The 22,843-nt window shown below is 36.9% G+C and overlaps 1 protein-coding gene across 1 annotated transcript; it reads left to right on the forward strand.

Moving 5' to 3' along the window:
- The first annotated feature begins 7,600 nt into the window (after positions 1-7,600).
- Positions 7,601-11,532, forward strand: LOC149233947 (pto-interacting protein 1-like). The gene is made up of 6 exons (XM_089371691.1): positions 7,601-8,727; positions 8,859-9,110; positions 9,437-9,603; positions 9,802-9,881; positions 10,282-10,426; positions 10,783-11,532. Exons 1-6 carry the CDS (start codon positions 8,079-8,081, stop codon positions 11,134-11,136), a joined length of 1,647 nt encoding a protein of 548 aa, XP_089227817.1. The 5' UTR covers positions 7,601-8,078; the 3' UTR covers positions 11,137-11,532.
- Positions 11,533-22,843: the final 11,311 nt, after the last annotated feature.

Genomic DNA, 22,843 nt, shown 5'->3' on the forward strand with positions numbered 1-22,843 from the left:
CTTTGGACATTAGCAATAGCTTGATCATTTGATCTCTTTGCTATTCTGAAACTTCATTACCGCTCCATGGATCTTAGAAGTCTTCAGGATTTTTTGAACTCCATCTCAATGGATTCAGCAGTCCCCTACAGTCATCTCGACTATTAGAACCTTGAGAATGAACACTAGCTCTATTCTCTACAACTGCCTCTAACCTCTAGCGGCCTCTGCTTCTACTCTCGGCTCTGGCTCTTGGCTTTGGCCCTTAGCTCTGGCTCTCATGAGCTTCTGGGTTCGCTCGACCTCCAAGCAACTCTCCGTCAATTGAGCTCTCTGGTTTTGCTCGACCTCCAAGCAACTCCAAGCTCCCCCTGTCAATTGTTATCTCTGGCTTTTGTGAGGCATCCTTCCGGCTCTGCGACATCCTGTCTATTTTTCTATGTGTAATCATTCCTCTACCTCTGCATTTCTTCGACTGGCCCTCTGTCTCTCTAGCTCTGTGGCTTTGTGACTGGCCATCTGGCTCTGTGTATTACATAACGCATCATTATTACAGAAACGCCCGTTGATAGCGTGGCACAGGTGTGATGGTTGTTTCCAAATGGAAATGAACCGGTGGGCATAGGAAACCCAGTTGTTTGGCCTTCCTGTGCAAAAATCCTGAAAATAGCCACATAATGGAATAAACAGGCAAACTGATGAAAAACACATCATGGAGCATTTTGTCGGAACTCAAACAATATAGAATCACCCCCATAATCCTCTCGGGTCCGTCATTCTATCACATATCACAATCGCATTGTGTATGGCCAAAAACCCAATACATGGGAAAATACAAAGAAATCTCATAAATATGGATTTCAAATGATATGAAATCACGCTTATAAGCCTATCAGGTCTATGCCCTGATCGAAAATCGCAATTGCATATGTCAATGGCCCTTTATATTGGGGATCCACTGACTGCTGATCACTGATATCGATGCATCGCGTATCACTATCGACCCCATCACATCAGCGTATCACTATCAGGCCCCTCACATTGGCGCTATTGCTGATAAGTGCCATTGCATATCGCAATCGCAATGGCTCGAGGCCTATACAACATCCCATGGACTGATCCAATGCGATATATATATCGCTGATCGTCGATCTGCTTCATCGCAATAGCTTTATTGGTTCGATCAGGTTCTGATATTGCATGGTAGCCTACCTCTGATGTGATATGTCAAAGATCGCAATCAGGGATTTGTAAGGCCTGCGGTTAAGTCCTCCCTTTGAAACCTTTTCGATGCGACATTTACATAGAACTCTGCCTTTGACCCTTTTCTTTATCTGACTCAGATTTACAAAGGATTTGTGCCATTTATCACCTTTTACCTCTTATAAGAAGTCTCTTAGACTTAGAGGTTTATCCAAGATCCATTCTGGATCGATGAGAGAAGTAAATATTCGCAGTTCGAGTCAAGCAAGTACCTACACTAGGTCTATTATCCAGAGAGCAGAGTTATGAGGTTAGAACCACACTAGTGGGATGCATGATTGCAGAGATCATGATTGCTAAACATGCTATATGTGCCACACTTCGGTAGAAGCACGCCCAACACAGCCTATATTCGATAGTTACTAGTATTGGTGCATGACAGATGCCTCTTATTGGGGAAGAGGATCCCGATTGACGAGATGTTTATAAGAATAATTATTGGGATGCCCTACAAAGGGAAGGACCCCACTGAAGAGTTCGTTGGCAAACACCAAGACAAGGAAATGGCACAGACCATGAAGGATAAGTTCAAGATTATCAAGAAGTCGTACGGTTACGATATCAACTCTATCAACGACCAAGGGGTGCACTTCGCCGCACACATTTTAGCAGGAAAAATAATGAGGAAATGCAGAGAAAATGAAGTCCCCGCAGCCATGGTTTCTTTGGTTGTGCAGTGCATTGTTGGGGTTCAGTTCAACTGGGCCGAGTACTTATGCAAGGAATTTTTGGAGGATTGTCGCGAAGCACAGGAGGAAGGAAAAACATTTCATTATGCGTGGTTGATTTTGATCATCGCATTGTTAGTATGGAATTAGCCAGAGGACTCATAATTTCCACTATGGCATACCAAGGAGTCATTGCGCACATAGGAGAACACAATTTTTTTATGCTATTGGACATGGATTTGCACATGGTGGTGAATCAGTATCCCAAGTTATCACCTAGCTTATATGAGCAGTATCATAGATAACCAGACAACTGACGCAGATAGGTCAACCACTGCACCTAGAGTTACAAATAGATCCAACGATTAGATTGAGGATTTTGTAGATACCAGGTGGAGCGTTACAATTTGAATCCGTCGAGGATAGAGAACGAGCAAGAGGGTGGGACTGTGTTAACATGAACATCGCCACATTGCTAACTCAGGTAACACGAGTTCCATCAAAGTATTACAGATGAACTAAAGGAGCGAGAAGAATGCCCTTCGCTGTTAAGCATTTAGGTGGAAAAAGAAAGAGCTTCGTTTAAGAAGGAGCTTGATCAATTGATCAAAGAAAGGGAGAAAGTATGCCAACAAAAACAACATCTAGAGGAAGCCATTTCAAACACTTGTAGTGAAGTCTCGGACGAAAATTTCTGCAAAGAAGAACCACCAACAGAGAAGGTCATGAAGCTCGTCCTCGCAATAAAGGAGTCAAAGAATAAGCTCGCAAAAATAAAGTTTGAATATGAAGTGAATATTTATGAGTTGCAAATAAGGTTACAACCAGTCATGCCACTGGAAGTATGTGAACAAAGGGAGAGGTATCTAAAAGCTGCAGTAAAATGAATCTCTGACACAGTGGTGGATTGTGGAAAATTACTAGATGAGACTATGCATATTTGGACCTTACTGCAAGAGGATCCAAAAACTCAGAGGATTGAAGAGGAGCCATAGGTGAAGAAGAAGCAGTGGGAAGAGATCCTGGCAACTGCAAAGATCCTACCAGTCTCGTAGAGGCTCGCCAACATCACTAAAGGGAAGAATCTCTAAAAATAAATTGAAGATCTTCAGAGGAAAGAGTAGATTTTGAAAGAGAGGACTCAACTGTGGCAGGATGAGGCCCTCTAGCTTTCACAAGTAGTAGATGAAAGGCTCAGGGAGTTATGATAGAGGGAGAAAGAAGTGTTGCGGAAGATTGTCAGACCAACCAAAGAGGCATTGCTGGAAGAAGTGCACAGAGAGGAAAATCATGTAGGAGAAATAGTACAACAGTACAATGCCATCTACAATGGCATCACAACAAAGATCAAGGGCACTGCAGCTAAGTGACTCAGGACGAGTCACATGTGAGTATTGGGGGCATGTTGGGAGTGACCTAAATTGGTCCAGTTTTGGTCAAAGACCCCGCATTTTGAGGAGTGGAGTGTACAGAGTCCACAAAATTCTATTTACGGTTGAAGCCCTCATTTTGTAATGGATATCAAGGTTTTAGTTCATTGTTTTGTTAAGTCCATGGTATGTGGACCATGGTTTTTGTAGCAATGTAATGTATTTAACGAAATGTAATGCTTTGTCAAAAAGGGATAAATTAGATCATATCATAGAGAGAGCAAGGGTTATCAAGTCATTTGTTCTGTGTTTTGGTCTTAAGGAAAGGCTCTGCAGCTAAGTGCACAGATGCCTTGGAAGAGTCTGCAACTAAGTGCGCAGACCACATGCAGTTGGGTGTGTAGGTTGAGAAGTTGTATGTACTGAAAGATCTATCTTAATAAAGAAGAAGAATTTTTGGCGAAGTCTTTTGTACCTGTATCTGTTAATTGTGTTCTATCTGTTTATGCAAAGTAATTGCAAGTAAATTGGTAGGTTAGTGCAACTGTTATTGTTCTATAATGTGTGTATATTAAAATGAATGTAGCAAAGTTTGTAGTTAGAATACATTGCACAGTAATGTTATGAACATTAGAAGGATGATTAAAGTACAGAAAGCGAAGTTAAGAGCCACTCTGCATAATCCATCAAGGTTGTAGAAACCTGGTTCTGCAATCACCCATAGCCACCTCGGGTGAGACTTTGAACTTCTTGCGAGTCATTGCCAAAAGAGCCGATGTTTGAGGGTTTTGTTGGTGTGAAGTACAAGATAAACCTGTGCCAAGCCCAACCAAGCCAACATGTTGTTCCCTTGGGAATTAGCCCCCTATTAATTGGGAAATTCCTCAATTTGGATTGCGTAATTCCTCTAGGTCCTTCTTTGACTGCATGCATGACCTTTGCAACTTGAACTACTTTACAATTGATAATACATTTCCCTTGAACTTTAATCTCAACTGGGTAGCTTGAATTCTCTACATGCATGAGTTAATTTAGGTTGATTGACTAGTTAACTTAATTATTACTCAGTGTGAAAAAAGTTACAAACCCTTGACTGAACCTCCACTAGTTCTATTAACAATGAGAACTAGTTACACTGACAATAAAGCAATTTGACTTAACCAAATTGCTACAAATTAGAAATCAATCATGTAGAACTGAACTCAAGTGTCTCCACCTCAAATTTTACTGAGTTAACTAAGTGACAAGAGCCATGTCACCTCAGTTAACTACCTCCAAGTATTCTAATGAAATTCAAATTCAAATTTCTCCTAATTTAATCAAGGAAAAATTAAATTAGGAATTTCTTGCTACATTTTCAACACGAAGTTTATCCTTGAGCGTCAACTTCCTGTGGTCACTACTATTCTCAAACAATTTTGTCAGTGCTTTCCACATCATGAACGAAGTTTATTTTTCATGGAGATTCGAAACAATATGATCCTATTCTCCCTCCAATATTATTCTCCTCACCTTGGCTACATCTTTCTTCCATTAAGCAAGGTTTTGGGCATCAGATGCTTGAGGTTTTGCAACATCTATCTTGATGTATTCTAGCAATCCATTGTCATCCAATACCACCTCCATATGATCCTTCCATGCAAAAAAATTTGAGGTGCCTTCCAAGGCATACTCTAGCCTTAGTCCATTGAAGGCCATCTTCTCAGCTCTGAAGAAATCCTGCTACATTGATCTTCAAATTCAAACCTCTGAGAAACAACTTCGAATTTCCTGCTCTAATGTGAATCCAACTCTGATACCATGTAGAAATTAGGTTGTAGATTTGCAGTTGCTCATGAAATTTTAACCAAGATCACAAGACACAAACCTACTCTACTGCTCTACGGAAAGTAATTCACAATCTAGAACAAAAATTTTGGACATGCAATAAGAAATAACACACATGCAACAAGTATTTTTATCTAGGGAAATCAATCTGCTAAAAAACCCTAATGCCTACTTGCATTAATCAAATGAATAAATATGTATTACAATTTCTTTGCTCAACTGAGCTCACCCTGCAAGTGCACAACCTATCTCTCTGCTCACTGAAGGCCTCTGACCCATACTTAGTCAAATTTTGCCTTGGCTTGAGCTCCTATTTCCTTGTGTTGTTCCTTGAGGAATTAGCCCCTATTATTTAAGAAATTCCTCTAATTGAATTGCAAAATTCCTTAGTCTGATCATCTGAATGCATGCACCAACTGTGCACTCAAGATTAGTCTACAACTGGTGTTACATTGCCTTGGAATCTCCACCTCAATTGGGTAACTCGAATTCTCTACATGCACTAGCTACTTTGGGTTGATTGATTAGTTAACAGGACGATCAGTGAGTTTGACTAAAGTCTCATTGCTTAACTGACCTTCCAGTAGTTCCTCCAAAAGTTGGAACTAGTTTAACTGAAAACAACCTGAGATAACTGACCTTGATTGCTACAAATTAGCAATCGCACATGCAAAATTGAACTCTAACTCCTCCAACTCGAATTTACTGAGTAAACTGGGTGACACAAGCCATGTCACAAAATTTAACATCATCCAAGTTGTCTGTTGATGTGGAAATTTGAATTTTGTCAATCTAGTCAAGGCAAAATCAAATTGAGAATTTCTTGTTGCAATTTTCAATAGTTGACTTGTCCACTCGCTGGGGCGACTTGTCCACTAGCTGTATTGGCTTGTGCAACTAACAAAATGTATATTGAATATTCCAAAAAATCATTTATCCATTAGAAAGGTCTTGGAATAAGTTTTCCAACCATGTATGTTATACTTACATTTGAGCTAGGTAAATGGAGTAAAAGTGCATTCAAAGATAGGATATCCAAATGGGGCACCTAAAATTCAAAAATCATTTCTCTTCAACTGTGAGGAGTTAGACAAAGTACCATATACTATTGAAAAGAGCTTGATGAGGGCTACATGATGACATATTCCTTCCTTGAATTTTCTTTGGCTTTGACCATCTTTCCCTTGATTTTCTTTTGACTGTCAATTTTGCATTTAAGGGCTTAAACCCTTTTTCTCTTTAGGACTTCTTGAACTATTATCACATGCTTTGATCATCCCAAAGCTAGGGCATCATCCCTAAGATTAGGGCTTTGACATCAATAGCAACTTTCATCCTTAAGTTAAAATTAATATATTTTTGTTATCATTTTACTTTGAAAAATAAATTTTATTTTGATTCTCACTGTATTTAAAAAATTAATAAAAAATTATCTTCAAAATTTATTTATTTTAAAAAATAATAAATTTATATTTAATATATTTATTTACTCTTTAATTAATTTACAAAATTTTTAACAAAAAAACTTTTACAAAGAATACTTTAACCATACATTCTAGCACCATACATATTCAACATGCTTATCAACATTATTTATAAAACATATATTTATACAATATATAAAAAATATTTAAAAAACAGTTATTTACATAAAATTCAATTTGATTAAAAAATCAAAATATTTAATATAATTTTAGGATATAGTATAATTAATAATAAATGGAATGGTCACTTCCATCTTAGCAACATGTGATATAAATTTAGGCAATATTGTAATTTCTTATTATTTAAAATGTGTTTTTAAATACATAAATAAATTCAATACTCTAAAAAATTCCCCTCAACATTCAAACTCTCCAAGTTCAACAATTTAAACTTATAATTCTTAAAAAAATCTAACTAATTACAAATAAAATTAAACCCAAAAAAAACTATTTCATTAATTAGTTGCACTTCATTGTATTGATATAAATAACCCAACAAATTATACAGTCAAACACACTTCATTTAACTAAACATCCAACAAACTGTCCCACATTTTATTTAACTAAATATCCAAACAAGTCATCCCATCATAAACATGATTTACTCCGAATTGAACCCATGAATTACGTTATAAAAGTCCTAATAATTTACCCGCATTACAAGGTTACTTTAACTCTAATTGAAACACACAACTTAAATGTTCCTAAAAGTCAGTCAATACGTCCAAGGTAAGTCAATGGATATCATACTCTTCATTAATTCACCTCGATAAATTCTAGATTCCTTTACCTTTGCCCTAAAAGAAATATTTAACAATTTGTCCCCGTCATGTCACAAAGTAACTTACAACTTAAAGGCTGGGTCAATGAATTTACCCAATTAATTTAGCTTTGATAAACCCTAAACCACCTCACAGGGAGGGGAGAAGAATTAATAAAAAACAAGTGAAGTTGTGTAGGTGAGCTAAATCTATCAAAATCGATTGTAACAAAATCCAGTTTCTTCTCCCACACATGAAATGGAATAGCTGTAGCTGTGTTGGTCCGCTGGCTATTAATTTAAAATAAAATTATCTTTCCTTGTAGGTGCAGATTTTGCGGGAAATTGGGCGCGACAACATGTACAGATTCACTTTTCCCATCAGAATTCATGCCCCACCTTGAGTTGCACCTGTTCTCCATCTCTCTGATCTATATAACTCACCTAACAATGTTTGAACTTTCTCTGTGACAGTCGTTCATGAATATACTCCATGGATGCTTTGATAACTCCTCCAGTGTTTGAATAAACTGCCCCTGTTTCTCAGACTACGCATTCACTTATTGTGGCTATTTCTTGCGTTCAAAGGAACAGAGTACCGCCAACTTTGGAAAGTGTCCCAGAAGACTGGCAGCTTTTCAGCAACTTTCTTTTTCGTTCTTCTGCTTTTTTAGGGGTGCAAATTCCAACTCCAGATCTGACCGGAGGACATGATATAACATTATTCATGGGGTGCGTCTCTAGCAGCCAGGGAGTTAATAGTGAGGAAAAAATTGAGTGCGGTAAGCAGAAAAATCATAAAAACAAGGCTTGCATTCACAATGGTCCTGTTAACAGCGAGGAAGAGATGATTGCACAGGTTTCGGTGGATTGCGAAACAGCCATGAAAATGAAAATTCTGTGCAGGAAAAATCGATGGGGTCTCGCCACCATGGGACTTCTAACTGGAAGTAAAAGATCGGCCAGAAATCTTAATAGTCTAAATGAATTTGACCCCAATGACACTTGGCTTCTAGCGGGCGATTTAGTCGATCAGTTGGGGTGTTGTAGTCCAGGAGCCACAGAAAACCTGGATATCACTTCTGTTAATTCTTCTTTTCGTTTCAGTTTCGGCTCCCAGTTGGATTTGGAGGCTGCATGCAATAATAACAGCAACAATAATCCTGTTGGTTCCAGACCCACTGTACTGTTAGTGAATCTGGAGAAAGGAATGGATACCCCAGATTGTAAGGACGGTATCATCGCTTCAACCAACAAATCAGACGTTCAATGGGCAAGAATCCAGTCCTTGGAACGTCACATTTTGCCTGCAGTGGAAGGCTTGTCTAGATTCGACTATGAAGAGATTCGATTGGCTACATCAGACTTCTCTCAAGGTATTTTCTGATCTGATATCTATTTACATATAAATAAAATCAATTTCCTTTATGCAAGGCACATGAAATTCTGTATACTGTTCTTCTTGTTTGGTGTTATCTTGATTATGAGAATTTTTTAATGGACATAGACAAAGTGCTCGGAAGGGGAGCTCACAGCTGCGTTTACAGAGGCAGGCTGAGGTTTGGGAAACTGATTGCTGTGAAAAGGCTGGACTGTGATGATAAGGAATCAGACAAGGCATTCTGTAGAGAGCTTCACATTGCTGGCAGTTTGAAGAATCGTCATGTGGTTCCTTTGTTAGGTTACTGCATTGATCGCCTGGGCCTTTTTCTGGTCTACAAGTTCATATCTGGTGGAAGCTTGGAATACCATCTTCATGGTATTGTTATATCTGTCTTTATTATTATTCTTTTGGGCTTTTTATTCTCTGTTGGACTGAACAGAAGAACTGTGATTACTGGTGTTTTTAAAGTTTGGAATACCATCTTCATGTGGTATTGTCATATATGTAATTACTCTTCTTTTGGGCATTTATTTTCTGTTGGAATGAAAAGAAAGAAAGCTGCTTATTGTTTAACGGTGGAAGTTTGTCATACCATTTTCATGGTCCTGTTATGTCTAGAATTCATCTTCTTTTGGGCATTTTATTTTCTGTTGGTCTGAGAATAAGAAGTCTGATTACTGATGATTTGTCTGAAAATGCAGAAAATAAAAAGAAAGGGAAGGGCTCTCTGTCCTGGTCAGCCAGGTTTCGAGTCGCAGTAGGAATTGCCAAGGCTGTGGATTATTTGCATCATGGCACTCAAAAATGCGTCCTACATAGAGATATCAAACCCTCAAACATTCTTTTATCCTCTCGGAAAACAGCTAAGGTAATGTAACAGTAAGTTTGCATATAATGGTGAGAAACCATGTATTGGTCAGATCTATTTCTGTTGCAATCTGCATATGGATGCTACATTCAATAATGTTCAGAAGATCTATTTTTGATGCAGCTTGCATATGGATTCCACATTCAATAATGTTCAGATCTTTGGCATATAATGCTTATGTGACTATTTCTATTGCAGTTGTGTGATTTTGGGCTAGCAACCTGGACGCTGGGGCCTTCTGTACCCTTCTTGTGCAAGTCAGTTAAAGGAACATTTGGGTGAGGCAAATAATTCTTGGATACCATTTCCATGTAAAGACCATTTTCTTATCAGATCACATAAGATACTTGCACATAAATCTAAACTGGAATCTGAAATAAATCTGGGCGGAATCTGACATAGCCCTTGACATCAGATTTCAGAGGTTGCATGTCTGGTTCGGCCATTTGTGGATATGTATCAGACCTGGTTTATATGGGTTTCTCATAGTATCTATATTCAAATGCGTTTGTGCTAGGATACATATTTAGATTTTTTTTGTACACTCAGTGCACATTGAATTGTGCTGATATCCATATTCAATGTACCCAATGCACTGTGTAAATCAATTGGTTGTTACATGGGCTAGTGCGCAAGCTTTGATGATATGGAGAATAATTAAAAGGGCATTGGATACAGGTATCTGGCTCCAGAATATTTCCAGCATGGGAAGGTGTCTGAGAAAACTGACATTTATGCATTTGGAGTTGTTTTATTGGAATTGCTGACTGGAAGGAAAGCCATTGACACAGAACGCCCTGGGATTGAGAACTTGGTCCTTTGGGTGAGCCACTTTTCTTCTATTTTGTTTTGTTTTGTCAATATGTTTGATTGATTTTGCTGAGATTAGCAGAGATAGCCTTAAGAATTTGGAGGTTGTGGAGTTTGCCTGCTAATGTTCATATATGATACACCCAATGAACTTGTTGGATTCAATGGGTTTAATGTAATTGATACTGTTGATATTCAATTAACCCAATCAACCGATCCATCCAATGAACTGGTTAGATTCAAATGGGTTCAATCAATGCAAAATTGATAATGTTCATAATCAATGCACTTAATGAACTGGTTAGATTCAATGGGTTTGAAGAAATAATTGATGGGCAGTTAGATTCATTGTTGTGTGTGTTTGTTCAGGCAAGGCCGTTACTGTACAGGGGAAATGCAGAGGAGCTGGTGGACCCTCAACTGAGATCGTCCTGCAAGGGAAAGCAGGTAACGAGAATGATGGGGGCAGCGGCTGTGTGCCTCCACCCAATGGAGTCATTGAGGCCATGCATGAGCCACATTCTCAAAATCCTGAATGGCGAAGAAGACACGAGACTCATACAGCATGCTCGCCTCACACTGCTTGACGACGTCAATGGGGAATCTGAGAAGAACATGAAGGCGCGCCAGGGCCATCTCGCCCTAGCCATGGTCGGAATGGATTTGGATTTAGAGTTTGTCGATAATAACAACGACGAAGACAATAATAATTCATCCCACTAGGTATCCTGCTGCTGGGAAGATAACGCCCGCACTGCTAGCATACAGAAATCTCTGACAGGGACTGTACATCAGCTTTTCCTTTATAGGAAGAAGACACATATAGAAATGAAATGAGCCAGAAGAACTGTAATATGTAAGAAGAATGGTAGGTAGGCGTGGTTCGAACTCGTGACTTCTGGTGTATTCGTTTGAGAGTTGAGAAAGATGTTTACAAAGCTGCTATCGATTTGTTTAATGACAAAGATGTGTACCTCCTTTGTAAAATGCGTTTCATGAAATTTTGGGGGAGTTTCTGAAGATGAATGTCATTTTTTAGTTTAGAAATTATTTTTCCATAATATATGTTTGTGGAGAGCTAATGAATTGAATTTCCAAAAAGGAAAAATGTTGTTGGTCTTAACTTTGGTTAATATAATCTTTTAAACCATTAAACAAAAAAAACTTAATAATCACAATCATAAACTTTGTTAAACTACTCTCCATAAACAATATTGTTTTGGTAAAAAAAAGACTAATATAAGGGACACGTGGATATCTTATTTAGGGTTGATATCAAAAGGAGTTTACCCTTTTAATAATTTTTGTGTATACGATTATGGTTCCTCATCGTTAAATACAAAAAGGTGTTATGATTATTATTATTATAAAAACAAAGTTTTTTTTTGGGAAAATAATATTATTATTCGAAAAACAAAGTTTTTTTTTGAAAATATCATTTGCGTTTCATTCCCACCAATAAAATGGTAATAGTCATTACTAGTGCTATGATAATTAAAAGAACTAAGTGAAAAGGTTTATAAAGAGTAGTTCATGAGTTGAGTTAAGTTGAGTTGATATCCACTTATATTAAGATGGTAGTGATATTAAATTATAAGAAATTAAAAGAACCAGGTGAAAATGTTTATAAAGAGTAGTTTATGAGTTGAGTTAAGTTGAGTTGATATTCACTTAAACTTGATTGATTAAGATGGTAGTGATATTAAATTGATAATTTTTTTATAGTTAATTATGATGTTAGTTATGTTAAATGAATAGTTGCTTATTACGAGTGCTAAAATAATTAAAAGAACTTAATGTAAATGTTTATAAAGAGTAGGTCATGAGTTGAGTTAAGTTGATATCCACTCATACTTTACTAATTAAATTGATAATTTCTTATAGTTGATTATGATGTTAGTTATGTTAAATGGATAGTTGTTTATGATGTTAGTTAAGCGTATTTATAGTAGTTATGATGTTAGTTATGTCAAATTTATAGTCACTCATAGTTAACTATGATGTATATGATGTTAGTTATAAGAACAATATTATTGTAGTTTATTTATTGAAGGGGATAGTGGTATTATTATCTTTTCCTTGAAAAAATAGTGTTGACAGTCACCAAAACACTATTCTTTGAATTTATTATATCCTATATCTTTGAAAAGTGAAGGAAGATGCCAACATCCTTTATTTTCATATGTTCATCATTATCATTTTGTTCTACCAAAGGTCCTTTTGCATTCTTGACCATATTGGGTTGGGGAATCATGACAACAATTTAAATCTTAAAATTTTGATTCAATGGTTTATAACATGTTTTCTAATTCTAATAGATTGGCTCTACCCAACTAGCCATTGGAGAATAAAATGGAGGTTGTTCCCCTGTCTAATGATGCCTTAAGGACATTTCCCTATTGGCATTTGGCACCTATGAGAGAGTGTGAATGTGCTTGGATGCATAATAGAATTATTAAGAACATTGGAGACAAAATTGTTAGCATGAATAATGGATATTACAATTTGTTGGGGTCGTAAGAGAGATATGTCAAGTTGCATTTGTGCCAACAAATGAGTGATTTATAGAAGCATAAGGTCTAGGTGGTAATAATGAAGCCTTGAGCTATTATAGATCTAAAATGGATTTGAATAAGAAAATGATCATAAAACTTAGTACCTGCATACCTAGAAGTGCAACTTGACAATTAATAAAGGTTAGATTAAAAAACATAAGGGACAATGCACTATTAAAAGGAAAGAAAGCAAATGAGACGAGAGATGAAAAACAATTCTCTTTGCTTTTTCATATATCTATCTATCTATATATATATATATATATATATATATATATATATATATATATATATATATATATATGAAAAAAGAAAGAGAAAAGATGGAAAACAAAAAGATATATACATGAAAAAAGAGAGAAAAAGACGAAAAACAAATAACTCATGAATCTTTTTATAATTAGCCTCACAAACAACTTTTTGCTAGCCAAGAGAGGTGAGGATGCACAAATAACCATGCACTACATTCTAACCAGAGATTGTTGAAATGAGAACTAAGCAATCATTTCAAATTGGTTTTCTCATTTGAGTTTTCAAGGCAAAACTTTATATGTTTTTATCATTTGTTTTAGTTTGTTAGGTCTTTAATGCATGTTACTTGTGCATTTTTTATTCCTAGTGGCTTGATTGATTTGACACTATTGCATTGAATTAATTGAGTATTTTAATGCACGACCTATGTAACTTGTTATTGTTAGAAACTAATGGTTTTCCAACACTCTTATGTGAGTTAACTTAATAGAAAGTTAAATCCCAATGGTCATAATGAGTTCAATCTTTCAATCAATTTATTGCTTACTCAAATTGAGGGCTTTGTACACTAAGTTAAATAAATATTGATTGTAGCCTAGTAATTCTAATGTCTATTCGCATGTTATTGTTAACCCTTGCTTAAGGTTCATTCCTTTCATTTGATTGGTTAATTACAATATCTAGCATGCTTAGACCATCCATTCTATGTTGAATTGAGATAATTGGCTATTAGAATCTAGATGTTGGAATTTCCAAGTGGATTTTCTAATTTCGCATATGAAGAATGGCAATATAATTCCAAAGAAGAACGTAACCTCAATCTTTTGAGACCATTGGCATTCTTTGGTACTAGAGTTTTTCTGCTCTAAGGTTGTGTCTGTTGAAGAAGGTGTAACTAGGTTCAATCTTCATAATGACATGATATTTGTCATTATGAAATAAAAGGAAATGAAATTATTTTTTTATTCCTTGCTACATGGGTTTCATGAGCAAGAGGTGGATTTTTTAGTGGCTCCGATTGAGAGCCTTAGGATTTATTATTGAGTCAAAGAGTCAATGTCATGTATGAAGAAGCTCTTATTGAGCATGAGTCAATGTACATAAGTCAATAAATATGTCTAAATAGCCCTCCAAAATACAAGCACAATCCCTCTTGAAGAAGTTGACCTCCAAAATAGCTAAAGAAGTCACGTCGGCTCACCTATAGAGACACACCCATTCAGCATGTCATATTGGCTCACATGTAGAGGCAAACCACTATATATATGCGGCTAGGGTCACCACAAAAAACACAGAACTCAGATTCATTTGAAGTTTTCAGAAGGTTGTCACAGGAAGATTTCAAATGTCACAGGAAGAGAGGGCAGTCACAGGAAGGGTTTCATATGCCACAGTAAGATATTTTAGAAGTTTGTCCATGGTGCAGGATGAGGTTATCTTTGTGGTTTTTGGATGGGTACCATAAAGACAAGGTTTCAGACTCCTAATGATTCTTGGTGATCATTGTCTCGCAGTCACAGTCTCAACATAATTGTGATGAGGAGGATCTCTGTGATCCCGCGGTGATCACTGTCTTGGCATACTAGACACAGTCATCAACATACTTGTGATGAGGAGGATCTAAGTGATCTCACAGTGATACACTCTTGGCATACACTCTAGACACAGTCATCACAATCTCGGCATGTTTGTGATGAAAAAGGATCTCGGTGATCCCATAATGACACTCTTTGTCTCGACATACATTCTAAATGCAGCCATGATCTCAGCATAGATGGAATCATGATCTCGGTGAAGGTGCAATAATGATGATCTCGGCGAAGGTGTAGCAAAGATGATCTCAGTAAAGATCTTAGCAATGGTGCAGCATCAATGATCTTGGTGGTGCAGTAGAGATGACCTTAGTGTTACAACAATGATGACTTCAGTAGCAGTGATGATGATCTCAACAATAACAAAGAAGACGATTGGTCAAGGGTCATGGTCTTGGTATTCGTCAGCTGGAATCTCTATAAGAAGAATTTTGTGCGGGTAATCCTCTCAAAGAGTGAGAGGCTTTGGCCCTGGCAGAAAGGAAACATCTTGTGTTATTGTCTCTTTTGTTTTGGTAACTATTTGATGAACTAATAAGACACACTCTAATATTAACAAGCAAAGGTTGTGCTAATAAGAAAAATTAAAAGTACCTCACAAACATTTATCATGGGAGAAGAATCTTATTAATCTAATTGCCCTAGATTCTTCAACAATGTCCACTTCCTACACATTCCTTTATCCTCTGCCATTGAAGTAAATGCTTCTTGAGACTATATGTCTCCTCCAAGTGGTCATATGCATCATTGAATGCATTGTACCTCTTACTATGTGGTTTTACATTGAGTTGAGTTCTCATTCCAAACTTTTTCTATTAAATTAATTTATAACTATCACTTAATGTTGTAAATACTGAGAGGTGGTGAATCAATATTTCTTATCAATTAGTATATTTTTTATTCCACAGAGCTTTAATTGTTATTAGTATCAGATAAACATAAACATCTTCAACACAATTCAATAATGCATAACAAATAAGGACAATAGACACAAATATTTTATTGGTGGAAACCCCTCTACGACAAAAACCACCAAACACTTAGTACTTGTCTTTAGAAGATTTACATCAAGTTTTCAGCTCCAACTAAAGGAGGGTCCAATCCCTGTTTTATAGGCTCCAACCTATAGGATCCTCTTATGCTCTATTTACTAGTTGCAATCGGAAGGATGCTCCAACACCCTAAAGATCAGGCTCCAACCTGACGAATGCTCCAACACCCTGTCTACCAACTACTACTGGACTAATGCTCCAACATCCTATGAAAGCTACAACCTACCCTAACACCACCCTGTTGCTCTAAAGTGTTCTCAAGCTCCAACCTAAAGGAGACTCCACTCTCCTACCTCGCACCACCCTGCCACCTTGATTAGACGACGGACCACATTTCACAATTTTCAAACTTGATCTGCCTGTGCTCTGAATCAATACAAAGGAATGCAATACAATAAAACTTCAACACAAACTCTATCAATCAAATTTTCATTTTTTCTTGTCCAACATCAAACCCTATCATTCTCACTGCTCAACTCACATCAAAACAGTTCTAATTGTTAATGCAAATGCTCAAATTCTATCGTTGAAACCCTAGCCACTATCAAAACTCTTAATACACATCATAGGAACAACATAAATGTCATTTGTTATTGCAACAAGGTCATTCATCAAGGTTTTTTGTCACATAAAGGTTACATCGGTCACTTGTCATTATCAAGGTCATTGTTGCTAGTTGTCACTGTAGGTATCATTGTCATCTATGTTGTCAAGTCATTACATCACAACAAGAGTCACTATCATCAATACTGTCAAGTTAAGTCACTATTATTGTCATACTAGGATAAGTCTCACTACCATGTCCTCATATATATCACTATCTCACAAGGTATTATTATCATTGTCTATTATAAGTAAGTTACACACCATCTCAAGTTTATTTCCATACAATACATAAACCATATGTGAATCTCTTTATACAACCAAGTTAATGTTGAAAAGGGGACTGCCACAGTTAAGGACCTATTGTCTAACAAGGTCAATACATTTTGGGTCACTGTTCAAAGTCAAAACAAGTCACTATCCAAAGTTGTTGTCAACTACAACATATTTTTCACTACAAGATTGTTGTTCATATTTCAAGGCTATAGTTGTATCAAGGATCAAGTCACTATCAATCACAACAAGTCAATGCCAATATTGTTGTCACATAAATGTTGTCAAGCCAAGGGTCAATGTATGTCACTAATATCAAACTCACTCAAGATATCTTGAGCAATGTCATGTATAACCAATGTCATTGATATTACTATCACATACAATGAATTCATTGTCACCAAGTCACGTCACTATTATATGTAATCTGCCAACCTTGTCATTAGTTTATATACCACTGTCATATGAGATCCATTATTTTTGTCATATGAGCACAATGCATCATACATCTAGGTTAATTGTTACATGTATTCAAGTTACTGTCAAAAGTGTCATCATGTCACTATTATGCTACAAGAGTCGGGTTACTATTGCATAAGGTATCTTAGCCTATCAAAAGTTACAGACAAATCTCAATTTGTCACTGCTATATCATTGTTGTTCATTAGCACCACTACTATACACACAATAATTAGGATATGGACTATCTTTCATCAACATAATAAGACATTCTAAAGGATGCCCATACTAAATATTACTCTGCCACAAAAAGTCATTTATCTATGCATCAAGAGGTCATAATGATGTCATTATCATACCTCTATTACAATCACTATTAAGAGAACATTACTTTCAAGAAGACCTTCCTAATTCACTATTCTACTAGCTGAAAGAATCAAATTCCCTTTTATGGGGATGCATATGTATGTATTGTGTCAATAGAATCACTTCTTAGTCTACAAAACAAACTTTACTACCTTAACAAGTTTTACTGATGACTGTTGTGACTCCTATACTATGATGCATACCTCTGTTAACATTATATAGGCTCCAAAAATGCCACAAGTTATATGACTATTGTCACTGTACATTCAAAGGAATTCCTTAGGAAGGGCCGAGGAACCTTACTCCAAGCTACTGTAATTTCAATGCATCATGCCCAAACTTGATGCTATTTGGACCTATAAAATGTGCCCATTTCCTTGATGCAAGGACCACACAAAAAAATCATATTCCTTGTCAACAACTTTGTATTGATAATTTGGCTATCTTTATGAGCCTCAGAAGTTACCAAGTGTGATCTAGGGTTTCCTTAGATTAGGTTGCAGATATAAATGGATGACATTCGTCCTAAAACAAATTCGGTCTTCCACTTTACAGATTTGTTTCCCTAGTGAGCCTTCCAAAATTCAGTCTTTTCCCTACAATAATGTATGCCCAAACAAATCTCAAACAAATCAAAACTAGGACTTCAAAACAAAACCCTTAATGTTGTCTTCACAGGGGCCGAGAATGATGGAATTTCAAAGCTTCAATCACATGGATTTTTTCATTCGATTCATCTCAATTGGAGGAAAGATTGAAGTCCTTTTATATTTACCAGAGGGGATTGTAAGGGTAGCCATTGGAGGAAATTAGAAATATTAAAATATAATTTTGTGGAGTCAAAATGCATTATGATGAACCCAATTATTAATTGAGGGTTATTGGAATTTGAACGTCAAATATTTTGGAGCCACAAACATTGATCTTCTTTGATATAGATATTCTATTTTATTCTTAATAGGAAGGTCCATTTTGTCTTCATGGACTTGTCAATGAAATACCTCATCATCAACTTATGGGGTTTTTTCCCACAAATTGGGTTATTCATTTCCAAATTTGAATATCTCTCAAACCGTGAAGAGCGACATGGCGTGCCACATACCAGCATAATAAAATCAATGAGGAGAATCTAATGGTGAGGATCTCCAATTAAAAATTCATGATTTTATTCTTCAAACACTTCCGATAAATGTGAGGTACATTCATCACCCATGGAATCCAAATCCTGGAGCTAAGGTTTCCACCCACCCTTCTATGGAGCTTCCAACTTAATGTAATCTAGAAAAATATAAGAGTGTTCATTAACTAATGTTGACATAAATGAAAATACCAATCAACAATGTCCCCCTTTATAATTGATGGCAACACATGTACTCCCCTCGTGATCACTTCTCCCCCTGACTTCATACCTCGATCTTCTACTCTTGATTTATCTCCCCCTTTGACATCAATGGAAAAGGGTGACTCCCCTAGACAAATTTTCTACTTCCTGTGGACCTGTAACCTTCCTACTCTATCCCTGAAGAAATTCCTTCCTCTGTCTACCTTCAAGATGCTTGTCTGCTTCTATTCCTTAATACTTGTTGCAATCAACATGTCTCCCCCTAACATACTATGTTTCATTTCCATAGTTGATTGTACTTGTCAATTAGAATTAATTTTTCCTTTCACGACCTTCTGCAATTTTTCTTGACAAGCCTATTGTTCCTTAAGCTGATTGATTTGTCCACAATGTTGACAACTGCTTCACATCTAACACCTGTCAACTTGCCAATGATCGATATTCAAACACATAGCTATTGGTGCATAAACTCCCTCTTTTCCAAATATTTACAAGGATTCAACATGATGAACCTTTAAAATAATGTGTGAACCATCTCTTCAGTTGGATCACCCTGAACTTCATTCCATTAGAGATTCATCATGCCCTTTTGCCTTTACAAAACCTAAAAGAATGACTGCTGGGACTTTCTCATTTTCTTGGTCTTCTTGCATCTATTCTCTTCTCCATATCTTCTTGTACCTGATGTTAGGGCTGTCATTCACCGAAGGTTCCATATTGTACCTGCAATTGTGAGCTATATGTCAATAGTTATGGAATTTGTAGCATTCAACATTTGGCCTGAATGATGGAGTGACAAAAATATACTTTCGGCTGACGAAATAATTGAAGTATCTATCTTGAGTTCTTGCAACCATACTTCTAGGGTTTTGATAATGCCCTTGATAATTGTACCTATCATAATTTTTACAATCCTTAGCCATATGTCCAAAGTTAATACATGAAAAACAATAACCATTAAATAAATTAGCGTACCTAGATGAGTTATCTTGTCTGGATGATCTTATGTATTCATTATTTCTTGGAGGATGTAAAACCTCTTGTTGATCCTTGTCCTTGATTACTTCAACATTACTTCTTAGAGCCACAACATTTGTAAACTTATTTTGTGCTTTATTTTGATTTTTCCTTTGAGAAATCCTACTATCATACATCTCATCAATCTCACTTTGTGAAGTATGAGAGAATGTGCCTTCATTACATGGAGCTTTACCTACTTCCTTTGCCTTTATATTCAATTGATCCAATTCTTGATCTCTCCTTTCAATAACCTACAAGTGTTCTTTTTTCCATTCCTTGAGCTTGTTGATTTTAATAAGAGTTGCATCAAGTTCTTCTTGCTTTATAGAAAGGTCTTCCTGAAATTTTCCTTTCAACAATTTCCTTCTTTCTTCTGCTTCTTCTACTTGTAGATTTAGAAGAGTGACCTTTTCTACTTCTCTGTTAAGAACTTGTATTTGTTCCTTTTGCCTTTCATTTTCCTTTCTAAGCTTGCTAATTTCTGTTGAAGATGCATCTAGTTCCTTTTGTTTTTGATCAACTTCAAATATATACCTTTGACCAAATTCCTTTAGTTGTATTGTGAGGTATTTCTCTTTCATTTATGCTTCCTACATTTGGAGTTTCAAAAGAGCAACATCTTCTTTGAGTGTCTGATTTTCCTTTACTATTTTCTTCCATTCTTTGAAGATATTAATCAATTATTTTTCCTTGTCCTCTTCTGCATCTTCTTCATCATCGTTGTTTGGTTCTTTTATATGAGGATCAACATGATCTTCAACATATTTATCTTGACTTGTATGCTTTTGAATTTCATAGAGATATTGAAGCTTCTCCCCAAGATGTTTCGTTTTTTAGCATTAACCAACTTTTGATTTTATGATGCCTGGAAAAGTACCAAAAATTATATTCATAGCTTTTGTATTGTACCTACTGTTAGCACCTAAATCTTCCTTAGGCTGAAGGAAGGCAAAAATTAGGGTAACCACAAACCACGCTCAGTCTGGTAGCTAGCCCTACCAGAGCAGGAGAGGGCTCTCTCCGAGTCACACTCAATGAATATATAATCGAAAACGGTCTGAGATGACTTACAATGAAATATTTACCTTAGTCTAGCAAGTGAATAGGGATTCTGGAAACAATTTTATGAAATGACCGAGCTTCTGGGATGTTATGGGACCGGCGCTCAGCAAAGAACAGAGAATTTAATACAAAGGCACATATTATTCCGTGAGGCAAGGTAGGCAGAAAATGTAACAATTTAGTTTGAGGTACCGCGGCATGAATAGATTGCTGAAGAAAGTGAAAAGGGCATAGTGACATGAATCCTTTTCAACAGAAGAATAACACTAAACATGAAATTTTCCCACAGGCAGAGCAATAAAATTGAATTCTACCTAATCTCACTCAGAAAATTTCACTGGAAATGAACATGAATTGAATTATGAAACATAACGAAATACATATGAAAACATAAGAAACACATTTGTTACACTCACAAACACAAGAATCTCATGAAACAGAGCCGCTGCCTTTCATTAATTCTCTGTAAAAAATACACAGTGAAGAAACAAAGTTTCTTTCCCACAATCTCCCAGAAGTTACAAGCCAACCAAACCTTTGCAAATAACTTGCTTACAATATATAGAATGTGTGACGAAGAGATAGAACGCCCAAGGGTTGGGGAGTTACTCGAATCATTACAAAATGGAGATGGAGAGCCAACCATCAGCTACAGGTGCAGCGCTGCAAACATGACATTTGGCTTGGGGTGACCGTTTGCCTTCCTTCGCCACTTGGATAGAAGCCAATATGGAGAAAAAATTCTTTAAATGCCACCTTTGGTGCCAAAAAACTGAAGTGTAGATGAGCGGGCCCACTTGGAGAAGTTGCGAACCGAAATTTCGCGAAATGGAAGCAAATTGGCAGTTTTTTCCTCTGTGCACCGCACCATTTTTTCTGTGCGTCGCGCTATTTTGGGACCTGTTTTGGGGCACTTGCAGGTGTCCAAAATGTGCCCAAGTGGGCTTGCTGGAAATCCTTTCCTGTCTACTTCCTAAACCAACTAGAATTTTCAAATTTGGTGCTCATTTGCTCCTCCAAATCTTCATTCTCCCTAGACTGCTTTCTGTGTGTCAAAAAAGTGGCTGAGAGGCCATTTTTGAGTGTTTTTTGACCTTTAGGAGACCCAGATCTTTCCCAAATCTCTTGCCCGAACACCAGTAGTCGTAATTTTCCATGCTGAATCTAAATCTGCAAGCCATTCCTCATTTGGAGCCCTAGAATTTTAGTGTCGCGCCAGTGGCGCGGCGCACAGGGAGAAAATCCCTGTTTTTTACCCAAAAAATTACCAAGTGACCAAAATTTCCCCAAATTTTTTGAAATTTGGGCTGGAAGATCTCTATGGGGTGCTATGATGGTCCAAGGAAGCCTCAGCCAAGATTCGAAGACGATCTTGCTCTTTTGCCCTTTTTTCTCTTCTTGTTGCTTTCCTCAGTTTTGCCTTCAAGTTCCTTATCCGGGGCTGTGCACTCATGTTTCACACCCTGTAACGGAAAGCCATATGTCTCAATAGAGCAAGGTCCTGGTCGAATTTGTCTAGTATCCTCTCCAAATGCATGTTGACCCTCTCAAGGCTGCCCTCTCGATCCTCATTGATTGCTTGCTCCAAAGATGTGAGCGCAACCCTTCTTCTTTGAGCAGCTTGGCGATGCTCACGAATATTTTGCAACTCCATGATCGTCTGTTGGTCCTCAAGCTGTTTGTTTCTCTACTCCAGGTATTTCATATTCCACTTGGTTCTCTCCAAGTCAAGGGACAAGGACTCAATCACTGACTACTGCTCCTGGATGATCTCTGTAAGCTCCGCATTTGTTGGTTCTGCATCTATCTCATCATCCTGGAGGAGAAAAAACTCGGTCTCTCGCTCACCTTATG

This window comes from Pinus tabuliformis, chromosome 8 (assembly GCF_031772625.1).
Source record: "Pinus tabuliformis cultivar Carrire ecotype Pingquan chromosome 8, CPIR1, whole genome shotgun sequence".
Lineage (NCBI taxonomy): Eukaryota > Viridiplantae > Streptophyta > Pinopsida > Pinales > Pinaceae > Pinus > Pinus tabuliformis.

Bases quoted from the DNA above. Each gene is read 5' to 3' on its own strand.
- LOC149233947 (XM_089371691.1), top strand. From the start codon at position 8,079: ATGGGGTGCGTCTCTAGCAGCCAGGGAGTTAATAGTGAGGAAAAAATT. The intron at 8,728-8,858 runs GTATTTTCTGAT...TAATGGACATAG, and splicing joins TACATCAGACTTCTCTCAAG to ACAAAGTGCTCGGAAGGGGA. The intron at 9,882-10,281 runs GTGAGGCAAATA...CATTGGATACAG, and splicing joins TCAGTTAAAGGAACATTTGG to GTATCTGGCTCCAGAATATT.